General features: G+C 42.3%; 1 protein-coding gene across 6 annotated transcripts in view; it reads right to left on the bottom strand.

The window, feature by feature from the left end:
- FAT1 (FAT atypical cadherin 1) overlaps positions 1–21,544 on the bottom strand; it is a 137,894-nt gene extending 116,350 nt beyond the window's left edge. For 2 of the 6 annotated variants that reach the window (XM_077144554.1, XM_077144560.1), the window contains exons 1-2: positions 21,169–21,544; positions 944–4,229 (exon numbers count right to left, since the gene is read on the bottom strand). In XM_077144554.1, the coding sequence (XP_077000669.1) occupies positions 944–4,211 (3,268 nt within the window). In that variant the 5' untranslated portion in view covers positions 4,212–4,229; positions 21,169–21,544. Of the gene's footprint in view, positions 1–943; positions 4,230–15,817; positions 15,986–18,551; positions 18,678–19,297; positions 19,318–19,366; positions 19,479–21,168 lie in introns of those variants that run through there. The other 4 variants (XM_077144559.1, XM_077144558.1, XM_077144555.1 and 1 more) reach the window with 4 other exon arrangements.
- Between the last annotated feature and the right edge of the window lie 1,050 nt (positions 21,545–22,594).

The raw sequence follows: 22,594 nt of genomic DNA, 5'->3' as shown, positions 1-22,594 counted from the left end.
AGGTTTCACATTTTATCATGGGAGACTGACATGTAATTGACATGCATGTGAAAGGCAGGCAGAGAGAGGTATGGCCAAAGGGCAAAATGATACTCTAGTATGAATTGGCTGTCTGGAAGCTCCAGCTGTAGGAACTTTTCTACGGGCAAAGAGTATCATAACGAACCTCTACAAGGATTTCCAGAAGATACTAATAGATCCAACACATATGCTAGGAGCTTTCCCATGTTATTTCATTTTTTCCTCACATAAAGCTTGTGGTAATTTTCAGTCTTTTCATCCTACAGACAAAGTTACTATTAAGAAGATAATTAACCTGTCCAAGATCACCCACTTAACTGAAGGAGCCAGGATTCCAAGACAGTCCTGGAATCTTGGTCTTCTCAATCCAACATTCCATGACTCAATGTCTACCTCTCAAACAAAACCTGGAGGGGTACTATGTAAGGCAGATCACAGTACAGAAGTTATAGCCCAATGTCTTCTCTGCGTAGCTGGCATAATTTTGCAGATGTGCGCTCATTTCTAAGATGGCATGTGTAGTGGTAGTGATGATAGTTTGGAGTATGAGTCTACAAACATACTAGCCTGAAAAACTTCAGAAGGGCTTCTCAAAGTAACAACAAACCACAATGATGCTTCTGATAAAAACTTAAGAGTATAAACTTAAAGACCGGTAGCTGCAATAACAATTTCAATTTTTCTCTGGTCTTTTACTTCTTTTTTTCCAGCTTAATCATTCAGGTTCCTATGGTTCCATTTTCATAGCTTACTACACCTACATAAAGCCACAGGACAAAAAAAACGTGACCTCACATCTTTATTCTGAGCCTTAATAAATAGACATCAGTAGGGAATTGTGAAGGAACTAACACAGGACAGATGCTCACGTTAAAAAGAACTGGGAGGGGGCATCAAATCAGAGCAATAAAAATATACGTACCTGTTTCTTCATCTATTTTGAAAACGCCAACACCAGAACCATCTCTAATGGAATAGCGGATCTCCCCATCTCTTCCTGTGTCCTCATCATGAGCTGACACTGTCATTATGGATGAACCAATTGGGACATCTTCTTTCACTACACCCTTTTCCACAAAGCTAGAGAACACCGGTGGATGTAAGTTCTCATTCACATCAACCACCTCAACTTCAACATAGCAAGTCGAAGACAGAGAAACTGGCTTCCCTTTGTCTTTGGCCCTTACAGTGAGATTATACACTTGCTTCTTCTCAAAGTCCAACTGCTGAACAATTCTAACTGCTCCACTGAGTTTATCAACATCAAAGTTCCCCTCTCCGTGGTCCATAAGACTGTACCTCACTTGACTAGACTGACCTAGGTCAGGATCATAGGCCTCTAACCACATGATGATGGTTCCTTCGGGAAGGTCCTCTCGAACTTTCACACGGTAATGAGGAGGAATAAACTGAGGTGGGTTGTCATTAACATCTTCTAATGATACTTTCAAAAGTACAGTGGAAAGCAACTGGGGTTCTTCTTGAGCTTGATCCCTGGCTTCAATCTTCAAGTAATGCACGTGCTGTACCTCGCGATCCAAAGGGCGGACAATTTTAACAACACCAGTCACGCTGTCAATGGAAAACTTATCTGTGTCTGTAAGCAGAGAGTATGTCACTTGTCCATTGGACCCAAGATCTTTATCCGTGGCTTCAACCTGGATGATTTCACTGTTTATCTCCTTGTCTTCACTCACTTCAACAAAATAGCTCTCCTGTAAAAACTCAGGCGGGTTATCATTGGCATCCAGAACTCTGATATCCAGAAGACGCCAAGCAGCCTTCTGGGGTATACCAAGGTCATAAACAGTAATATTCAGGGTGTATTTGTCTGTTGTCTCACGGTCAAGGGGAGATAAAATTTTTAACATTCCTGTTTCCATGTCAATAATGAAGCAACTATCTTCGTTTCCTCCAGAAATAGCATACACTAGTTTTCCGCTGAAGCCAGTGTCAAGGTCAGTAGCATTTATGAAAATTACACTGGAACCCACAGGATGGTTTTCCTTCACCTCAATACCCGTTGGAAGGGTACTTACAAACTGTGGAATGTGAGCATTGACAGAGTGGAAATCAAAGAAAGCATCCTCAACCTCTCCCTGACTGTGTAATTTATTTGCCTGCAGGAGTTTCTCTGCCAGCATTTTGGCAACACCAGTCTCTTCACACCGTAAGTTCACAGGCTTGCGACTAGCAGCCACAGTTATGTTGATATACAATGGGGTGGCAAAATTTTCTCCATCAGAAGCTGTAATTCTCAAACTGTGAAAAGACACCTTTGCACCTAAGCCATCCATTAGTGATTGCTTTAATGAGAGTACCCCAGAGTTGGGGTTTAAGCTAAACAAATCTAGTTCATTTCCAGCTTCGATCTGATACCGTACCAACTGAAGTTCATCAGCATCAATAGCAGAAACAGTGGTTATTTGTTCTCCTACACCTAGATCCCTGGGAATTGTTCCCTCACAATTTATTTTCTCAAACAATGGCGTGTTGTCATTCAAGTTATTGAGAGTAATCGTGGCAAGAACTTCAACTTCCCGACGGTACGGTAAGCCCCAGTCGGACGCTCGGATCCTTAGGGTATAAACCCGAGGCATCAGCTCATAGTCCAAATTTTCTGAAGTACTCACTGCACCAGTGAAGTGGTTGATTGCAAACGGCACATGATTTAAATTTGCAATACTGTAAGTCACATACCCATTCTCACCCTCATCAGGGTCCACAGCGCTCACACTCATGACGCTAGTACCGACTGGCACGTTCTCATCAAAAGATGCTTTGTACGCTGTCTGGGTAAATTCGGGGGGATTGCTATTTGCACCTAAGACTTTAACCAACACTTTGGTGGAGGATTTTCTGTCACTTGTTGTTACCTCAAGTTCAAGATGGGATGCCTGCTGCCTTTTAATTGGCTCTGCAATGGAAATGAGACCAGTGTTGTCATTCAAATGGAATTTAGCTTTTCCGGGTGTACTTTTAAAAACATACCTCAGATGGGAGTAACGAGGCATGGCTTTTACCATGACCACAGGTGTGTTGGGAGGAGCAAATTCACTTATTTCTGCTCGGTAAACATCCCTTTCAAACTTGACTGGCCCAGCTTTGAACTGTGGAGAAGTCACATGAATGACTATCATAGAAGAGAACTTGGGAGGGATCCCTTTATCTTTAGCCTGCAATGTCAGATTATAGCCAAAGGGATGACTATGCCAATCAATGCCATCAGTGGCTCTGACTTTATATTCTTTGCTTCCGGGAGAGGCCCTCACTGTTCTAAACCGCTGAAGGGGGTCCCCTGCCACAATGCTCAAGGAAGCGATCTCCCCATTGGCACCCTGATCACAGTCATCCACTGTTACAATTGCATATGTTGGGTCCTTGTCCAGTTCCGACGGGGATAATGTCACGGCTGTGATCACAGGGGCACATTCATTCGCCTGTTCGACATGAACGGTCAGCTTGGCCATGCTGCTGATACCACTGCTGCCGTACAATTTCATTCCCCGGTCCACGGCAAGAATTTCCATCTCATAGAGCTTGGTCTCCGCGTAGTCAAGTCTACCAGTTAAAACCACTGCACCACTGGTTGGATGAATGGCAAACATGTCTGTTCGGTCTTTAAAACTGTAGTAAAATTCTCCATTGGTGCCTATGTCTGCATCTGTGGCACTGACTCTGGCAATACTGGTCCTTATGGCTGTGTTTTCAGGTAAGGAAACACTGTATGAGGTTGGTGAGAACAATGGCCTCAAGTCGTTTGTATCCAGCACTTGCACCCTGACCTTGGTTCGTGCTTCAGCATTAGTGTTTTTTTCCACGGCTTTGACTATCAATGTGTAATGGTCTTTTACTTCCCTGTTAAGGATAGCTGTGTTTCCTCCTTTGGTCCTTATTCTTAGAAAGCAAAAGTCTCCAAGGATGTACTCTTCAGCCTTGAAGAGGTTTTCATTGTCTCCAGAGACAATTTTGTACCTTAATTCCCACAATGGATTTGTAATGTAAATGCCCATCTTTACAGGATGACCCACGTAGGTTTTAGCTGCAGAGTTTTCATGCACGGTGACATTGTACTGGAAATGTGTAAACTGGATAGAAGGAGTCTGGTCAAGTCTGTGGCTTCCACCGCTGTCTCCAAAATGTTGCAGCAGGAGGAGCAGAAGCAGAAGCACGGCCAAATATTTCCCCATCGCTTAACTCTCAGGAACCTAAAACAGAAGAAAGAAATAAAAATTTTTACTTTGGGGAAATAAAACAAGTTAAAGAAAAAAAAGGCATATATTTTTCTTAAAATTTTTTTAAACTCTACATTTTAAGAAAATACTTCCCATCTATATGAATACAAATAAAGGCAACGGTTTTGGATTTTTGTCTGCTTTCCAAATTATCAACACTCTCCTCTTATTTCTAGAATTACTAAGTTTAGCATCAACAATCATATTTGAATGACTCAAGAAATTGTTATCAATATCAGATGAAAGACTATCAACTGTAACAACTAAATTGTATTCTTATACTTAGTTTTCAGAGCAAATTTAAGCAATTGGTTAAAAGGTAGATAATGAACAATGTTTATGCTTACTGATACACAATACAAATGATCAAAAACATGCAAAGCTTCTAACAAGTTATTTAGGAAGAAAAAACCAAAACCTTAGCAGTAGTTTCATAAGGACTGCCCGTAATGATAGCTTGTTATCTCAAAATGTATTCTGAATTCATATTATTTCTTTGCAAGAATGATTAAGTTCACTCCCAAAGAAATATGGTTTACTATCTTACTAAAAGACTTCTTAAAAGTGTTAAAATAATTATATCATCAAGTTTGATACTTAGGTAAATTTTGAACCAAAAGCAAAGCCAGAAATCAGCAGTTTAATATCCACGAGAACTTTCCCCCTCTAAGATAGCAAAGCCTATTTCACCAACTATAAATGGTTTTTTGCCACTGCTTTTCAACAACCAGAATTTCAAGCGTACACTTTCTTCACAGCCCTGGCCAACAAATTCATCTTGTAAATCCGTGTAGCTTCACAAAACACCCCAGCACTGACAATAGAGGAGAGAACTATACCTTGGCAAAATAGCATTCCAATTAACATTCATGAAATGTGAATGCTATAAAAGGTGAAAGAAGTGGGAGACTGAAGGGCTGATTTGAACAGCCAGGTTGAAATAAGTATGGCAACATCAATTTACAGTATCTTAACTCAGTAACTGCCAACTTTGCCCCATTAGTCATTTCATTAAGGGGAAAAAAAAGAAAAGACCTGATATGCTTAAAGCAATTAGAAGCTTAATTGATACTGAATCACATCCCACTCGGGCACTGCAACTTGTTCTTTAACTATCACACCTTCTCCTCAGCGGATAAAGTCAGGATGTCAGGCAGGTTTTTTGGCCTCTAGGAGAACAATTATCATTTAAACAAAATAAGAAAATAATTTTCTTCTAAAGCTATCTCTATAAATATCTCAATTTTGGTCAACAGCAGTAGATTTGAAAATTATGAAATGATTTAGTCATCTTATCAAAACAAACTAAAAGTTCAATTTGATTCAGCTTGCGTATAATGAGAGCCTACTATGACTGTATCATATTAGGTGTATGGACTTAAAGATGACTTAAAACAGACAAAGATCCCGATCCCAAGACATTTATAAACTAGGAATAAAATAAATGCTCAAGAACACTTATGAAGATGATGCTAAATAAATATTATCTCATATGATGACATTTTAGGAGACATTATCACCCCATCCACTTTACTACAAATTACTATACCAGGATTCTATTACAGGCACTTAAAACATTTTTGCTTAATTCTCCATATAAAATATTATGCAACTATAAAATAATTAGACAGCACTCTCTCTACATGGTGCTATGTAGAGATATTCAGATACATTACATGCAAAAACTAGGTTCTCATTTTTACTTGTAAAAAAAGGAAAGGAGACAAATTGCGTTCACAGTGCACAGATGTGCTTACATATGGGCAGAAAATTCTGGGCAGATAAAGGAGCTGTTTAATAGCAGTAACTTCTGGAGAACAGGAAAAAGGAAGTAGGCAGCTGGAGAAAAATTTACATTTGCACTTTTCTCCGCTATGTGGGCTTTTCACTATTTGTGTGTTAGCTCCTTCATTCATTCACTCCATTATTTAATTCATTTAACAAATATTTAATGAGCATCTACTATATATCAGGTACAGATCTAGATGCTGGAGATTCAAAAGTGAACAAAATTGGCGGTGCAAGCATAGTTCGGTGGTAGAATTCTCAGCTGCCACGCAGGGGACCCGCGTTCAATTACCGGACTGTACACTTCCCCAAAACAAAACAAACACGCAACAAACAAGTAAACAAACAAACAAAAATTCAATAAATAGTGCTGCAATATCGGGATATTCACATGGAAAAAGAATGAAATATGACTCCCACATACAGCATTTTAAAAAAAACTGAATAAAACTAGAAACAAGTCCTCCCTCATGAAGGATACAAAGAAACAAGTAAATAAAAATGTATGAAGTACTGATGGCTAAGTCCTAAGACGAAAAATAATGCAGGACAAGAGCCTGGGAAGGCAGTGGTACGCAACCTAAAATGAAAGGGAGGACAGTATATTCAAAAGGGCCAACAATTCTCAAACTGGGCACTACTGGTTTGGGCAGATAATTCTTTGTTAGAGAGAAGGGCTGTTCTGTGCATTACAGAATGTTTAGCATTAGTCCTGGACTCTGCCCACTAAAAACCCACAGCACATCCTTCCTCCATGTGACAACCAAAAATGACTCCAGATATTAAAAATGTCACCTGGGCTCCAAATCACCCCAAATAATGAACCACAGGATTTGAGAAATAATGAAGAGATCACTGTGGCTAGGGCACAACAAATAAAGGAAGAGCAGTAAGGGACAGAGAGCAGGAAGAAAACAGATTATGAAGGGGGATCTTTTCTTTTTTTTTTTATTCTTAACATCATATATTTATTTCATTACTTCCCTTAAGGATTCAAAACTCCCATGGTAGTGAATACATCTTATTTACATTCACTTAGACACATAAAAAATAAATATTGAAAATATTTATTTTCAATAAAATAAGTTGATAGGAATTACATGTTGGAGTCCATTTGGAAGTTATTATTTTCACCCTAGGTAACTTGAATCTTACTTACATATGAAAATCCTTAGGTTGCTCTTGTTTTTATTTATTTGTTTTTCCTACAGTCCCTCAAGGCACATATTACTCAGTACCCTTTGATGGCATTTTTTTTCTCATTTCAGTCTCTTATGAAATAGCTTTCCTTACTGTTATCTTCATTTTGCAGGTTCAGTTGATATTTCTTACTTAAAATTTGGTTTAACCCCTTACCATTTCTTTTTGGAAACAGTTTACATGGAAATAAATGGAAGGGGGATCTTTTAAAAAAACTTTTTATTTTAGAATTGTTTTTGATTTAGAGAGCAGTTGCAAAGTTAGGTTTCCCCTACTGTTAGTATCTCACATCAGTATGTTCCATTTGGCACAACTAATGAGCCAGTATCAATACATGATTAACTAAAATCCATAATTCATTCCAACTTCTTTGGTTTTTACCCTGATGTCCTTTATCTATCCCAGGTTCTCATCCAAGACACCACATGACCACCATTACATAGTCATGTTGTCTCTTTAGGATCCTCTGGGCTGTCACAGATTCTCAAGACTTTCCTTGTTTCTAATGACTGTGATAGCTTTGAGAAAGAGTATTTTATAGGCAGAAAGTTCCTCAATTTGAATCCGTCTGTTGTTTTCTTCTGCTTAGATTGGGGTTCTCTGTTTTGGGGAGGAAGACCACAGAGGAGAAGTGCCACCTTCATCCCATCACATCCACCACACCTCCATTCAACAGAACTTCATGGCCTGCTGCCCTGGCTGAAGTAGTACATGGCAGGTGTCTCCACAGAAGCCCCTAACCCCTTCTATACTGTACTCTCTGGGCAGAACCCCTATACATAACCCACACTTACAAGTAGTGGGAAGTCATGTCCCCTCTCTTTGAGGAGCTGGCAGCTACAAAACTTATTTAGAAATTAGCGTTCTTCTATATGGGAGATTCTTTCCCACTTATGTATTTCGCTACTTACATCAATCACTATGGACTCATGGATGCAGGGCGAGTTTTCAGATTTGTGATTTTACAACAAATGAAATGAGAAATCACTGGTGTATTCTGAGCAACAGAGTGGCATGAACTGACCATGCTGAGAACAGAATTTAAGACAGCAAGGATAAAACTGAAGGAACACCAGAAGGTGACTGTAGCAACACAGATGAGACCAGGGAGGCTTCGTCCAAAATGGTGATGGTGCCGGAAGTGGGGAAAGTAGTCAAATTCTGAATTTAGTTCCAGATGAGGTGATAAATCAGATGGGGGGAGGGGGGAGGGGGGTTCCAACAAGGACAGTGGCCTAAGCAACTAGGATGGAAATGCCACGAACTAAGAGAGGAAGACCGAGGGGGGAAACAGGTTTTAGGGAGTAAAGATGAATAGTTCAGTTTTGGACTAATTAAGACGGAAATGTCTTAACGATTCCATAGTAGAGATTTGTAGTGGGCAATGAGATAAGTGGGAGAGGTCCAGTCTGCAGATATAAATATGAGAAATGTCAGAATATAAAAGATGGTATTTAAAACCATGAAACTGAACGAGGTCACCTTCAGAGGGGGCACAGATAGGGAAGAAAAGTAAACCAATGACCAAACACTATTGCTCTCCAAGATTTAGGGCTCCTTATCAGACAGGGAACCGCCATCGCGGAAGCAGATACCAAGAAACAGTGGTATGAGAATGAAATAAGTAAAAAATCTTTTTGAATGTTAGAACTTACAAATGACCCATGCACACTGGCTGGTGTCCTGATGCTCACACTACTGCTTCCTTCACCTCCAGATCTCCAGGACCAAGCTCAACAGTGACTGCTGGAACTTTACTGCATCTTCTAGGCACTACTACCTCTACTGTCAGCCACTCATGTCCTACTACTGAAGTCCCAAATGCCAGCCTCCCCAATCCATCCACCAGAGTTCTCAACGGACACATCACAGCTAAACTTTTTGGACCACATTCACAACTGAGACCTTCCACAACTCTGAATTTACTCTGCAAACTTGGCTAATTATTAGAAAAAAGACTCTTCCCTCAGTCACAAAACTTCCATTGTAATCAGAATAAACTATCAAATGCAATTCTTTGGATCAGAAAAAAATTCACTTTTTAGAGATACCGTTAATCCTGCAGTAAAATAACCAGGAACTATAAGTTGGGTTTCACTATAAAACGCAGTGATTAAAACAATGGCTGTTACTCTGTGCAAAACAAAAAACAGAGGTCTTGGAGAAAATAAACTAAAAGATCCTACCATTAATTCATCTAAAAGGAACATTATTACCTGGAGTTCATGCTTATGAAAATTAAACTCAAAAACCACTCTAGCCAAGGGCTGTACTTTGATATTTAGAAAGTGATCACAGTACTTGAATTCATATTAATTTAGGATTTCTCCTATGTATTTTCCAAAGAGTGAAAAAAATGTATATTTAGTTTCGCCTTTAGGGAAAACAGCCTCAGATCCAAGGCTTAAAATATCTTTAGTACAGATTTATAAAAATCCATAAATAAGGAAGAAAAGTAATTTTTCTTGCAGAAATCAGATATTAATATCCTCATATTTCTTCATTAGAGAAACCTTCATGTAAAATGTTCCAGTCATCTACTGCGACTGCACATTCTTCACAAAACAGAACGCAGTCCCTGCTGAGAACATAGCTCTATAAATTTAAATATCTAGATCTCAAGTTTAAGATTCAGAATGTTTCACATGCTTCAGATATAAGACTATAGGTAGGACTCAGCATTGCACGATGCATAGACTCTATTAAATGTTGTATACTGATTATTTAGTATACAAGTACCATGAGTCATCTAGTCCCACATGTAACGGGGAAATATCATTCAACATTCCATCTCATATATTATGATAAAAAACAGGCAAAATTAAAGTTAACAACTTGGTCTTCTCCCTCGCTCTGCTCTCCTCATACCCTCATTTTGTATCAAAATAAGTGAGAGCATCACTAGACTCCTACTGGAATTTAGAGTTTAATGTTCAGTTTGGATAGTACCACAACTTTTAAAATATTTTTTAAAGCTTTCAAAATTGCAAGGAAGATGACAACTACATTTTTAAGGAATGTCACAAGTTGCCAAAAAAAAAGAGAATAGGAAACGTATGATCCTTATTTTTCAATATTGTACATTAAATAAAATGTTTAAATGATTTCTAAAACCATTAAAGTCTCAAAAAAAAGTTACTTCATCTCACAAAAAGCTGGTACGCTGCTCAGCTATAATCAATTCATAGCTTCCAGATAACATTTCAAGAGAATAAAAGAACACATTTTTCTAAATAAATTATAGCTACAGACTATCCATTTTTAACTGTTCATTCTTTTTTTGAATTTTTCTTTATTGTATAATATAGCATATATACAAAACAAAGAAAGAAAAAAACAATAGTTTTCAAAGCACTCTTCAACAAGCCGTTTTACAGGACAGATCCCAGAGTTTGTCATGGGCTACCATACTACCATCTCAGATTTTTCCTTCTAGCTGCTCCAGAATATAGGAGGCTAAAAGGAATATATACATATATATACATATATATATATATTTTATCACTTTTTCTTTTTTATGAAAATCACATATATACTAAACAGCAATATATTTCAAAGCACACCACAACAATTAGTTGTAGAGCAGACTTCAGCGTTTGGTATGGTATGGGTTACAATTCTACACTTTTAGGTTTTTACTCCTAGCTGCTCTAAGATACTTGGGACTAAAAGATATCAAGATAATGATTCAGCAATCATGCACGTTTGTTAAATTCTATCTTCTCTGCATAACTCCACCATCATCTTTGATCTTTCTATCCCACTCTTTAGGGGTGTGTGGGCTGTGGCCATTCTAACATTTTCATGTTGGAAGGGGCTATCAGGAATAAGGGGTAGGGAGTGGAACTAGCTGATGCTCTTAGGAGGCTGGCCCCCTCTAGGTTTCCGGACTTTTCTAGTCCAGGGACCCATCTGGAGTTTGTAGGTTTCTAGAAACTTACCTTAGTTCATGGAAGCTTTGTAGAATCTTATATATTGCCCTAGGTGTTCCTTAGAATTGGCCGGAATGGTTTTGGTTGGAGTTTGGCAAGTTATGATAGGTAGCAATGTCTGACTGAAGTTTGCATAAGAGCAACCTCAGAGTTAAAAGCTTTCATTCTTACACTGAAAAAAAAACAATTAATAGGCAAACCCTGTTTATTTTCTGGATAAACACTAATTCTTTTAAAGCCATCTTTCACCTCCCCCTTAGGTGTTCTTTTTGTTAATATTTTATTGAGAAATATTCAATACACACACACTATACATGGTGTACAATCATCGGCTCACAATATCATCACACAGTTGGGTATTCTTCACCATGATCATTTGTTTGAATATTTGCATCACTCCAGAAAAAGAAATAAAAAGACAAAAGAAAAAAACTCATACATACCATACCCCTTACCCATTGACCACTAATATTTCCACCTATCCAATTTATTTTACCCTTTGTCCCCCTATTATTTATTTATTTTTTAATCCATATTTTTTTACTTATCTGTCAATACCCTGGATAAAAGGAGCATAGGACACAAGGTTTTCACAATCACAGAGTTACATTGTAAAAGCTATATCTTATACAACTGTCTTCAAGAATCAAGGCTACTAGAACACAGCTCAACAGTTTCAGGTACTTCCCTCCAGCCACTCCAATACACCATAAACTAAAAAAGGGATATCTATATAATGCATAAGAATAACCTCCAGGATAACCTCTCGACCCTGTTTGAAATTTCTCAGTCACTGAAACTTTATTTTGTCTCATTTCTCTCTTCCCCCTTTTATCAAGATGGTTTTCTCAATCCCTTGACACTGGGTCCCTGCCCATCCTGGGATTTTCTGTTCCATGTTGCCAGGGAGACTTACACCCCTGGGAGTCATGTTCCACGTAGAGGGGGGAGGGCAGTGAGTTCACCTGCCAAGTTGGCTTAGAGAGAGAGGCCACATCTGAGCAACAAAAGAGGTTCTCTGGAAGTGACTCTTTGGCCTCATTTTAAGTAGACTTAGCCACTCCTTTGCAGGAATATTTCACAGGGACAAACCCCAAGAGCAAGGGCTCAGTTTTTAAACCACCTTGATATCACTTTCTGTAAAATGTACGGGGGTACGGATAGAGGAGCATCTATGAACCTAGAAACTGAACAGCAGCCTTAGACTTGGTAAAAAAACATTTAATTATTTTGTTCATCATTTAATTCCTCCATTTATATGTTGTTAGTTTCCAATTTAACTCGGAGAACAGTCTTCAAGCTAATGCTGTTGACAGTGGCAGAAGTGCAGTCTCACTTCTCAATACATTAAAACTTTTTCAGAACATAAACCTTCAGCTTTTACAAGGTTTAAACAATCCAAAACAAAATTTTTAAATATCCTCACCCTTAAGAAAGCTAAACAGGTTTCCTGATTTGTAAATAGTCTCCACATAATGTCTCCTACATAATTTACCTACTATGTGATTCTGTAAAACACCTTGCTGTAAAGAGCAAACAAACAAGCAAAACAACAAAGCAGCCTGTTGTTATTATGAAGGTGAACGTTTCTCACTGTCCCGCACTACTGGGGTACAAAAGCCAAGGGAGACAAATAAGCTGCATGTACAGTTTTGGCTAGACTAGGCATCCCCTGTTCTATCTCTTCCTTCCCCTCTCTTCACATACAGAGATGTGATAACTGTATACCTGTTATCCTCCAACTTTCTCCTCCCCAAGACAAATTTGTCTACAGTGAAGCTCGATAAATGAAACTTTGCCTCTTGTGATTTAACCATCACTCCACCAAATGTACTTTTCTCTGCAAACAGAATTTAAGTGATGTTTTGGCAAGGCGCAGCAACTAACAGTGGCCATTTTTTCCACTCCCAACGTAGTAAGGTTTTATTACTGGTCAAATTATGCCTCGTGTGTATTTAGGAAACATACAGGCATTTCACTAATTAATGAATCAGGAACATGAATGTTCATATTTAGTAAGAAAATGGAAGTCATCAGGCAAAAAGTTCCTCATCTTCCTTCTTCTCTCTTCTCAACAACCTAAGAAATGGGGCCCAGCTTAGACATCCTCTTTTAACGCCATGAAATTCTGCATTTTCTGTAGCTCTTCTGCCCTGAAATCTCTCTCAGACATGAATATCTTCAATCATCTCTTCGCTCCTGCCACCTTTTGCTGAGTCTACAAATACGCAAAGATTCCTCACTAGTTAAAAATAAACTTCATTCAAACCTTTAATTCCTTCAAACCCTATTTCTCTTCTTTCATACTTTCAAAGCTCTCAAAAAAAAAAAAAAGTACTTTCTAAGTGCTACCTTGACTTTCTTGGAACTTTTCCTCTCCTCCAAAAACATTTCTACCCTCAACTGTCCTAAACCTCATATCCACCCTGGCAATAGTGTCACAAGCAAATGTCAAAAAAAAAACACCTTTTCTCAGTGCTCATTCTCCTTGACTCGTTGTCACATTTGACACTACTATTCCTTCTTTCCCAACACACTTGTATCTTTTGTATTGTCACAGACTACCTAAAACGAAAAGGAAAGCCATAAAAACATGCAAAGAGCGCAGTACAACAGTGGCCCAGGGTCAGAATTCTTGCCTGGCATGCCAGAGACCTGGTTCGAGTCCCAGAGCCTGTCCATGCCAAAAAAAAAGAGGAAAAACATGCAAAAAATGAATGACACCAAAGTCTCCTGCTTCTCTTTAATACTTCTGTATACTCTACATAAACTCTTTCACAATTAAGTTTGGCATTACAGTGTTCTGTCTTCAGTTCTTTCTATGCATACATATATTACCACTTTTAGAGATCGGATCCATTCGTTGCCTCATTCATGCAATAATAACTGCTAAACCCGATATCCCAGCTCTTCTCTCCTAGAATATCATCAGACCTAAATTATAACCTTTTTCTCCCATTCCCCATTACAAAAACAACAGCTCTTCCACTGTATTCTCCTAGATCAATGAAGTTGCACCCAAACACAAAGGGGTTTGGGAAGCACTGGTTTGCAACTTAAGAAATCCAATAAAAAAGAAGGATCTGGGAGCCACCACACCTGGAATCTAGCCTCGATTTTACTACAAATCAACGGTGTGAAGTCAAAGAAGTTACTTAATCTTTGAATTTCATTTATTTATTTGAAAATTTGGAAGTTGTACTAAAATCTTTATAGCCTCCTACTGTCTACATACACACACATTTTAAAATTCAGGGTTTCTGTGATCTTTTGTTCCTACCCGTCTAATCTCCACATCCAAAAAGCTACATAAACTTGACAATTTCCTTCTCTGTGCCTCAAAATTGTTCCCTTTCTGGGCTATGGTGGCTCAGCGGCAGAGTTCTTGCCTGCCATGCCAGAGACCCGGGTTCGATTCCCGGTGCCTACCCATACAAAAAAAAAAAAGTTAAAAGTTCCCTTTCTAGTTCTACTGCTGCCATTTAGTTCCTATGCATATCTGTTCAGGCACAATACCTCAGTAACGTTTTGCTATTCCTGCTTTCTGCCCTTCTTCCTATTCAGCCTACACACTGCCCTCAGATTAATCTCATTAAAAAATTCTTTGTGATATTATTCCCTACTTTGAAAACATTCAGTAGTTCCCCTTACCCTGCTGATTAAGTACATTTTTGCCTACTACTAAAGACCTTTGCTGGATCTGACTTCTACTTACTTTCCCAATCTTATCTCCCAACGTTACTTACTATTTCAAACTAGACTTTCCACAGGCTTGCAACCAGCCCAGCAACCCAGCTGTCCTGAGTCAACGCCACCACCTAATGACCAGCGCTCTAGACTCATCATGTAACATTTTTCCCCCTTCCCTTCTGGGGGATAATGCAAACACTGTTATTTCATTTTTTTCTGTCCTTCTTACTCACATACAACAACATAATTATTTTTGCTTATCTCTTCAATATTTTTCTTGCCCTCTTTCCTTTACTCCTGCCCCAGAAAAAAATCACCCTCCCAGTCTTTATAGGCCAATTTAAGTCATAATCATAGATTTTCTATTATCTACCTACACAAAGAAAAAAGACAAATCATCACTTAAGCAAAAATAGGATTAACGTACTGGCGATACACCAATCAGCCCTTTTCCTAAAGATAACATGGTATGCTTAGCTTATCAGTGTCCTCACCATACATCACAGCCTAGCTTCTAGAACTTGTTTTGCATCTATTTCAGCTCCTTGAACTTCTCCCTCCGATTCACTCTTCTCTCAGAACTCACCCTATCCTAAAACCCACCCACCACAGAACCACCGAGGTGCTATGATAGAGTCCCTGAGTGTGGTGGAGAGTTCTTGTCACACTGCACTGGAACTGTTTGTTCGTCCTTCTTCCCCATGGGACTGAAAGTTCCTGGAGGACAGGAGCCTTGACTTGATCATCACTGTTTGTTTAATGCCCTTGGACCACTTTGGGGCACAGAGAGCCACAGTTATTGGCTAGGTGAAGGGACAGATGGATGAAGGATTAAGGACAGGGAATGGAAAGCAGGACTTAAATCAACAGAATGGGGAAGTAGAAGGGGATAACACTGGAAAATAATACCTCCAACATTCTCAAATTAACAGCAAATCCAGACGCACTCACCATGCCAGGAACAACACTGCAGATGGCTGTCCCAGAAATGACTGTAATTTCCAGTAGCCCAGAAAGAGGTCATCACCCACAAAAAATGCTTCCAAATTGGTATAGAAGATGCCAGAGCAGTGTCTGTATTGCAGAGCTCATTACAAAGCTCTATGCTTTTATATTCTACAAAGGATAAGGATTAAATAATGACTTTCTTCAGTGGTTTGTATAACACATTTAATTACTTTAGACTTATCTCCACACATATAATGAGCACTTGGAATTCAACAAGAATTTGGGCAATGTAGTTAAATATGGGGCAATACAAAGGCAAAAAATTCTTTGTTTTAATTTAAAATGTGAAATATACACATTTCTCATGTGATTGAATCGTGCTTCATGAAAGGAAAAAAGAAGTTCCCTCCGATAAGAGAAAAGTTGCAACTTTCTAATTCCTATGAAATCTTAATCAAATATAGATTTTTACAAAATCCTTTCCAGAGCCTAAGAATAAACTGACACTTTCAAATCTAACAATTAAAGGAGGACAAAAGGATAGATGACTTCAATGTCTTTATAATTTGGTCAAAAGAAAGTATACTCCTGTAAATTCCCCTTCATAAAAGATTAAACAGCATACCTAGCCTTTATAGCTCTCTGCTAGTAAAGCAGGTCCTTGAGGCCACAAATTAGGTCACTAAGACAGTATTAAATGCAGTAATAATGCACTAATTTGATTCTCTGAGTCTATGTAAAATCAGCCAAACTAGGATGGAAAACAGGTGGTGGCAGACTTGCCAAGGAGTTAAAACAGATAATTCCTAAGATCCCTTCCACCTCTCCAACAGTTGTATAAATGACTGCCTCAAGGGTGGCTCCAGAGCTAGATCTAAAGACATGCACTAAAAGGGCAGGGGATGAGGAAAGTGACAAAAAGTATTAGTTAACACTTAATTTTTTTTAAGATTCTTTTTTGGGCATCTGTCTTCAACATGGGTTTAAATGAGCCACTGACAGGATCTAGGGGTACTATGTGACTAATTAGAGGACACAAATGAATACACGGGTGGCCAGAATGACTATAAGGTCCTCCAACAACCTCACTTCCTTTCAATGTGACAAAGAATTTGGCTCAATGAGGATTCATTTTCAAGACAAGGGTACGCAAATGCAAATTTTATTCAAATCAAAGCTTGCACTAAACTTATTAAACGCCATGTTTGACACATGGAGTTGTTCAACTGTTTTCTAAAAAAAACTTCGTAATGCTTTATGTATTTTACACCTTAAAGCTTAAATACCTATCAGGGAAAGAGGGATAATAATTCTAATTGTGTAGTCAAGACTGTACAACAGAAAATCAAAGCCAAGTATTCAGAATTAATCTACGTAACTAGAGAAACATATCTAATACCTATAAAAACTGGATGTGTTGGATACATAACCAAACTAGGGGTATATGAAAAAGGTGACCATTATATAGTTTTAACGCACCAAGATCTTCATAAATTATCAAAATCTATCTCTGAATGAGTCAATAAGAATCTGCTTTTGTAAAAATATTGTTTTGTTTTAAATCTGTTCCGATTTCAAGTCACTTTAAATATCCAATTAACATATCTCTACCATGAGCCAGAGTTGCTTAACAAATGCCATTGATGGAACCACAGTGCAGACACATGCAAAAAAAAAAAAAAAACTTTAACTGCACAGAAAATATTTATGAGTTTGCTTTCCTGATACATACAATTGCGTCCTTGTTTTCAAAGCCCTGCAATTCACATCAGTGGGAACAAAAAAATCTTAGAGAAACCAGAGAACAGTTAGCTCAGAAGAAAGCATTCTGATTAAGTACTGAAGAACCAAAATCTCTTTCTTTAAGGATCTTACTAGTTTCTCTTCCAGAGAAGACAGAAACAAACAGATGAGAATCTCATTAACACAAAAATGCCTATTCTGCAAACTTCCAGCTCCGCTATAACCAATCGCACCTCCCCAGTCTACACTCAACCCACTGTATTGAAACCGCCAGGGCAGCATTCCTCCAGGGCAGGAAACATCCGAGAGGCCTCCGCGACTTCTTTGCAAAGATCCATCTCTTTGCTACAGGCCTCTCCTTCCATCTCACCTAAACTACGACTATTTTATAAACGCAAAACAATTAACCGACCGGCGAGCTCAGTTAAGCCATTAGCAGACACGAGTTCGTCCCAAGAGAGGAAAGTGGGAGCGTGTCTGAAGTTTCCGAGCTCCCGAGCGCAGCGGAAGTTCTCAGCCTCCCGGGCACCCGGCGGCCCCCAGCGGCAGGCGCTTTGATTTCCAGCCCGGGTTCCAGGACCGTGTCCCGTGCAGCAGGGGCCGCGGAAAGCCTACTCGCAGCCACGCTCGACTCGATAATCACCATTCCGATCACCTCTCGAGTTTCGTCCCCTTGCCCTGGCACACCCCCTCCGTCCCCGCATCCTCCCCAACTCGTCCCGAGTCCTTGGGCCAGTGAGAAACTTTCCCAATGGGAAGGCGCTTGAGTCGCCACCACCTTCCACAAGGACTGTTTCCATCCGATTTTCGGGAACCCCGGAGAGGAATACGGTTCCGCGCCGCCCCGTGTGGGGAAGGCACCCTCACAGCCAAAAAGTGCGCGACTCCGACGCTGCAAATCGCTCGCCGTCCCGGGCACCCGCAGCCGCGGCGCTTCGCCGCGCCCCTGGCCCGCCCTCCCCCAAACGCAACCCGAGTTTCTCTCCCAACTTACAGCAAAGTTGGTCCGAAGTGGTGCCTCAGCGCGCCCCTGAGCTGGGGCTGGGGCTGCCGGGAGGGTCACTGAGGCCGCAGGTCCACATGGTGCTGACGGCCTGACTGAGCCGCACACCCCCGCCCTCCCACCCCACCCCCGCGCGCCCGGAGCCCTGAAAATCCCGCTCGGCACCGGCGCCTCACGCACCCCGGCCCGGGAGAATATCCCTCCGCCCGCAGCCACGCCCGCGAGCGCCGGCGCTCGTTTCTCCCGCGCGGAAACTCGAGCAGACTTTCCCCGGCGCCCGACTCTGCGCCTGCCGGTCCCCGGCGTGCCCGCGGTCGGGGGTCCACCACCCGCGCCGAAGCCGGTTCCGTGCGGAAAGGAAATGGTCATGCGCCCAGGTGGATCCTGCGACACTCCGAGGAGCAATTTGGGGCTTGTTTTAGTGCCGACGTTAGGGCTGTTAGACGCTTGTTCGAGGAATTAACCTGGAATGTGCCCTTCTCAGAAAGGGGAAATATAGCTTAGGTCAAAAGAAAAAAGAGAGAGAGAGAGAGAGAGAGGGAGAGAGGGGGAGGGAGAAGGCCTTAAAAAAAAGCTTCCCAGTCACCCTTTTAGATTCTCTGGAATCCTCTCGGAATTCCCAATCTGCATCTGAATGCCTCGCTTCTGGGTCCGCAATTGCTTAAGGGGATAAAACCTTACAAAAGATCAGAAAAGGAATCCATTTAGATCGGCATCTACTTCCTTCTTCAGCCTACCCTAAGGTCCCGGAAAGTGGAAGCGCTTCCCCGGCCACCGCTTGGTCCCGACCTCAGCACCTCTCCCACCTCGGTTGTGCCGGGGATCCGATCCCAAGCCCGGCCTCCTCCGGCGGACACCCCCGGACTCCCAGCTCCCCGGGACAAAAGGCAGCAGTGCCGCCTCGTGCTCTCCGCCAGCCGGGAAAGTCCGCCCCGAAGGCTCCTCCACCTGCGTGCCCAGCCTCCCGTGAAGCCCCAGGGTCCCTAGGGAGAAGGGGAAGCCCGGGGCGTCCATTCGCCCAACTCCGGGAACTCCTCCCGGCGCCAGAGCGCGCAGTGCCGGCGTCCCGGGCCGGGAGCCCATCCTCCACGCGGGCAGCGCTCCAGACGCCGGCTCAGCCGAGGCTCCAACTGCTCCTCGGCGTCCCCAAGGAAGAAAGCGAACATTACCTCGGAAAGTTTGTGGGGCTCGAACATTTTAATACCGTGTGGACAAAGAGATCTGATTTCCCTGGGACCGGGGGGGGGGGGGGGTGCGGGGAGAACCGCGAGGCGAGGGAGTTCTAGTGTTAAAAGAATTTCCTTAGCTCAATGCGAATGCAGGCATCGCTCAAACCAGCCTCAGAAGGTGACTGAGCAAACAAAGGTGCTAGCGAGTCGTAGCTGAGAAGAAAAAGATAATGCATGCAGGAGTGTGCCGATTCCTAGCACCAGGAATATGTTGTGTATTCCCTACGCACTATTTAGAATACACATGCATTTACACAACCAACGAACACAAACACCATCTTCCAAGGACTTAGCCACGACCACAGCGGTGTTCCTAGTGCCACAGGTCAACTTCCTACAGGTAATACCTCGAAAGTGGGGACAGCTGATCTCCAGGCTCAATCAGTTTGCGCCCCGTGCCGAATTCTCTTAGCAAAACACAGCCACACAAGAACGCAAACCGTTTGTTGGGGGGCGGGGGGGAGGGGACAAGGGGATGCAGTAATAAAAGATCATCTTCTAACATAAACAGGATTTTTTTAAAGGGCACAAAAGTAGTCTTAAGAAAAATTACCCTTCATTAATAAATAAGGTTTTCTAGGGCTACGTGTCTGGGGATCCCGGTTTCCCAGACTCACTGAGAAACCTAATTGCCTAGATAAGTTGCACTTCGCCGCCGCAGGAACTGCCGAGAGAGAGCCAGAGATGGAGATTTCCTTTATCACAACGGAAATAGATGGAGGTGCCTTTCTGGCCACCGCTGAATTACCTTCACATGAAAGAGAAATGTGGTTCAAGGTCCAAGTTTACCCTTTAGATAGCCGCTTTAAGCCTGTCCCCAAAGGCGCGTGGAAATTAGGAGGATGGGAGAGGGGCTCCCAACACAAAAACCGCTTTCCTCCACCACCCCTTTTGTTTCCAGTTCACCTGAGCTGCTATTAGGAAGTCGGAAAAAGAATGGGCCGGAGTCGGGTGGTGGCGACGGACCTTGCGCCCAAGGACTCCGGGGCGCGGGGCAGACAGGTCCGCGGAATCCCGCAGCGAGCGCGCCTTGCCGGGTACCCGGCCTAGAGGGCGCTGCGCCACTGCAGATCACGCGGCCCGCGATGCGCCCTCCCTGAGCACCATTTCTATAATAAGTTATATTCAAAATAATGCACAAACAGCACAGCGTCTCAAGTTCTTTTGAATAGTGTCCTGTATGCCTGAATTTCAAAAGCTGGACACACAGATCTTGCATTCCTGAGCCTTACACAGCCAGAGCGGTGCGCAGCTTCCTGAGCGGAGAGCCTGTAGGATGCACACGCTGCCCTGCACTAGCCCAGAACCAAACGCCCCACGAAACTGCATTTACGTTTAAATTTAAATGCAAGGAGGCAAGCACTAAACAAAGAACTCACCAGTCCAGCCCAGTCCTCGGTGCTCCGCTTTAAATCCCCAGCAGCTCCGTAATCCTCACGCGTTTTGGATATTTAAGAACGGTGTGTGAACTACCAACTTTGCCTCCTCGGATCTTCAGCATATCTCCAAGCAGAGTGCGATCCGCCCGCGCTGCCCGGATCCAGGTGGCCGCATCTTCAGAGGCTTCCGTCCAGGGTGAAACTTGAGCACAAAAAGAAGGCAAGAAGAGAGGGCGCGAGCTTTAGAGAGGTGGGGGGGTGGGGGGTGGCAAAGAGAAAGCCAAGTTTGTCAGGACAAGTCCAGGCGGCGAACAGCCGAGTTGAGGAGTTGCGGCCGGGAGCTGCGGCGGATCCCTGCCTCTTTGCCCACTCCCTCCCTCTTGGAGGAGGTGGGGGGAGGGGAGGGTGACGTCAGCGCCCCGCCTCCCCTTGGCCCCGAGGCTCGGACGGGATGCTCTGGCCGGGTCAGCCACTACGGCAGTCGCGGGGCGGCGGGCCCCGAGGCTGCTGCGTGCTCCCCTGCTGCAGCCGTCTCTACAGCAAGCGGCCGTCTCTACCGCGAAGGGTCTGACCTCTCTACCGCGCCGCGCCTCCGGGTCTTCGCCGGGCGCGGGCGTTCCTGGCCGCCGGCATCTGAGCGGTCCCGGCCGCCCGCTGTGCGCACCTCTCTAGCTCGCTTGCTTTCAGGTCCCCCTCCGACAGCTTTTCCCACGCCTTGGACTGCAGGTGATGCTCTTCCCCCTTCTGCAATTGGAATTCGTCGCGACGTGTCGCCTGCCCAATTTTTGCAGGGCGGAAGCATGCACGGTCTCTACGGACTGCCCTGGACGGCTTGTACTTTGCAGCCTTCCAACTTCTGATGTGATGTATTTTAAATACTTCTGCTCTAGCGCGATTTGTGGTCTTTGTGTTGAGAGTCACGGAGCCATATTTTAATTTTCAAATTCTTTCCAAATGCTCCTACATTTTTAGACCGTACTCTGAAGCGTGTGAGGCTCAGAGGGTGGGGAGCTAAATGGGGGAGGAGCCATTTCTAATGTTTCTTACAAGTCATCCATAGCGATATGGGCGAATACGTAAATCCGTCTACTCCTAAGATAGGTTAAGATAAATGCAAACATTGTGGAAGTTAAACTTATAAATGAATGCATCATTTTTATACACGCATCCAGACTCCAGAAAATATCTGCTCTGGGGGATTGTTTAATGCCATTAAATATACAAAAATAAAATATCTCCTAACCAGCGTGAAATTCCCAAGGAGCCATTTCTGTGAGTTGACATAGTCCCCAGAAAATTCAAAATATCCCTGGGAGTGGTGGGAGGGACTTCTATGAATACATTTGTCCATGAATGCAAATCTGCTGGTCAGTTTAACTGGTCATTCTCTTTGAATAGTGAAGAACAAACCCCCGAGGGAACAGGA

The sequence above is a fragment of the Tamandua tetradactyla genome, chromosome 26 (genome assembly GCF_023851605.1).
Source record: "Tamandua tetradactyla isolate mTamTet1 chromosome 26, mTamTet1.pri, whole genome shotgun sequence".
In the NCBI taxonomy this organism is placed as follows: domain Eukaryota; kingdom Metazoa; phylum Chordata; class Mammalia; order Pilosa; family Myrmecophagidae; genus Tamandua; species Tamandua tetradactyla.
Note: the sequence above shows the minus strand (reverse complement) of the source record. Positions and strands in the feature narration are given on the sequence as shown.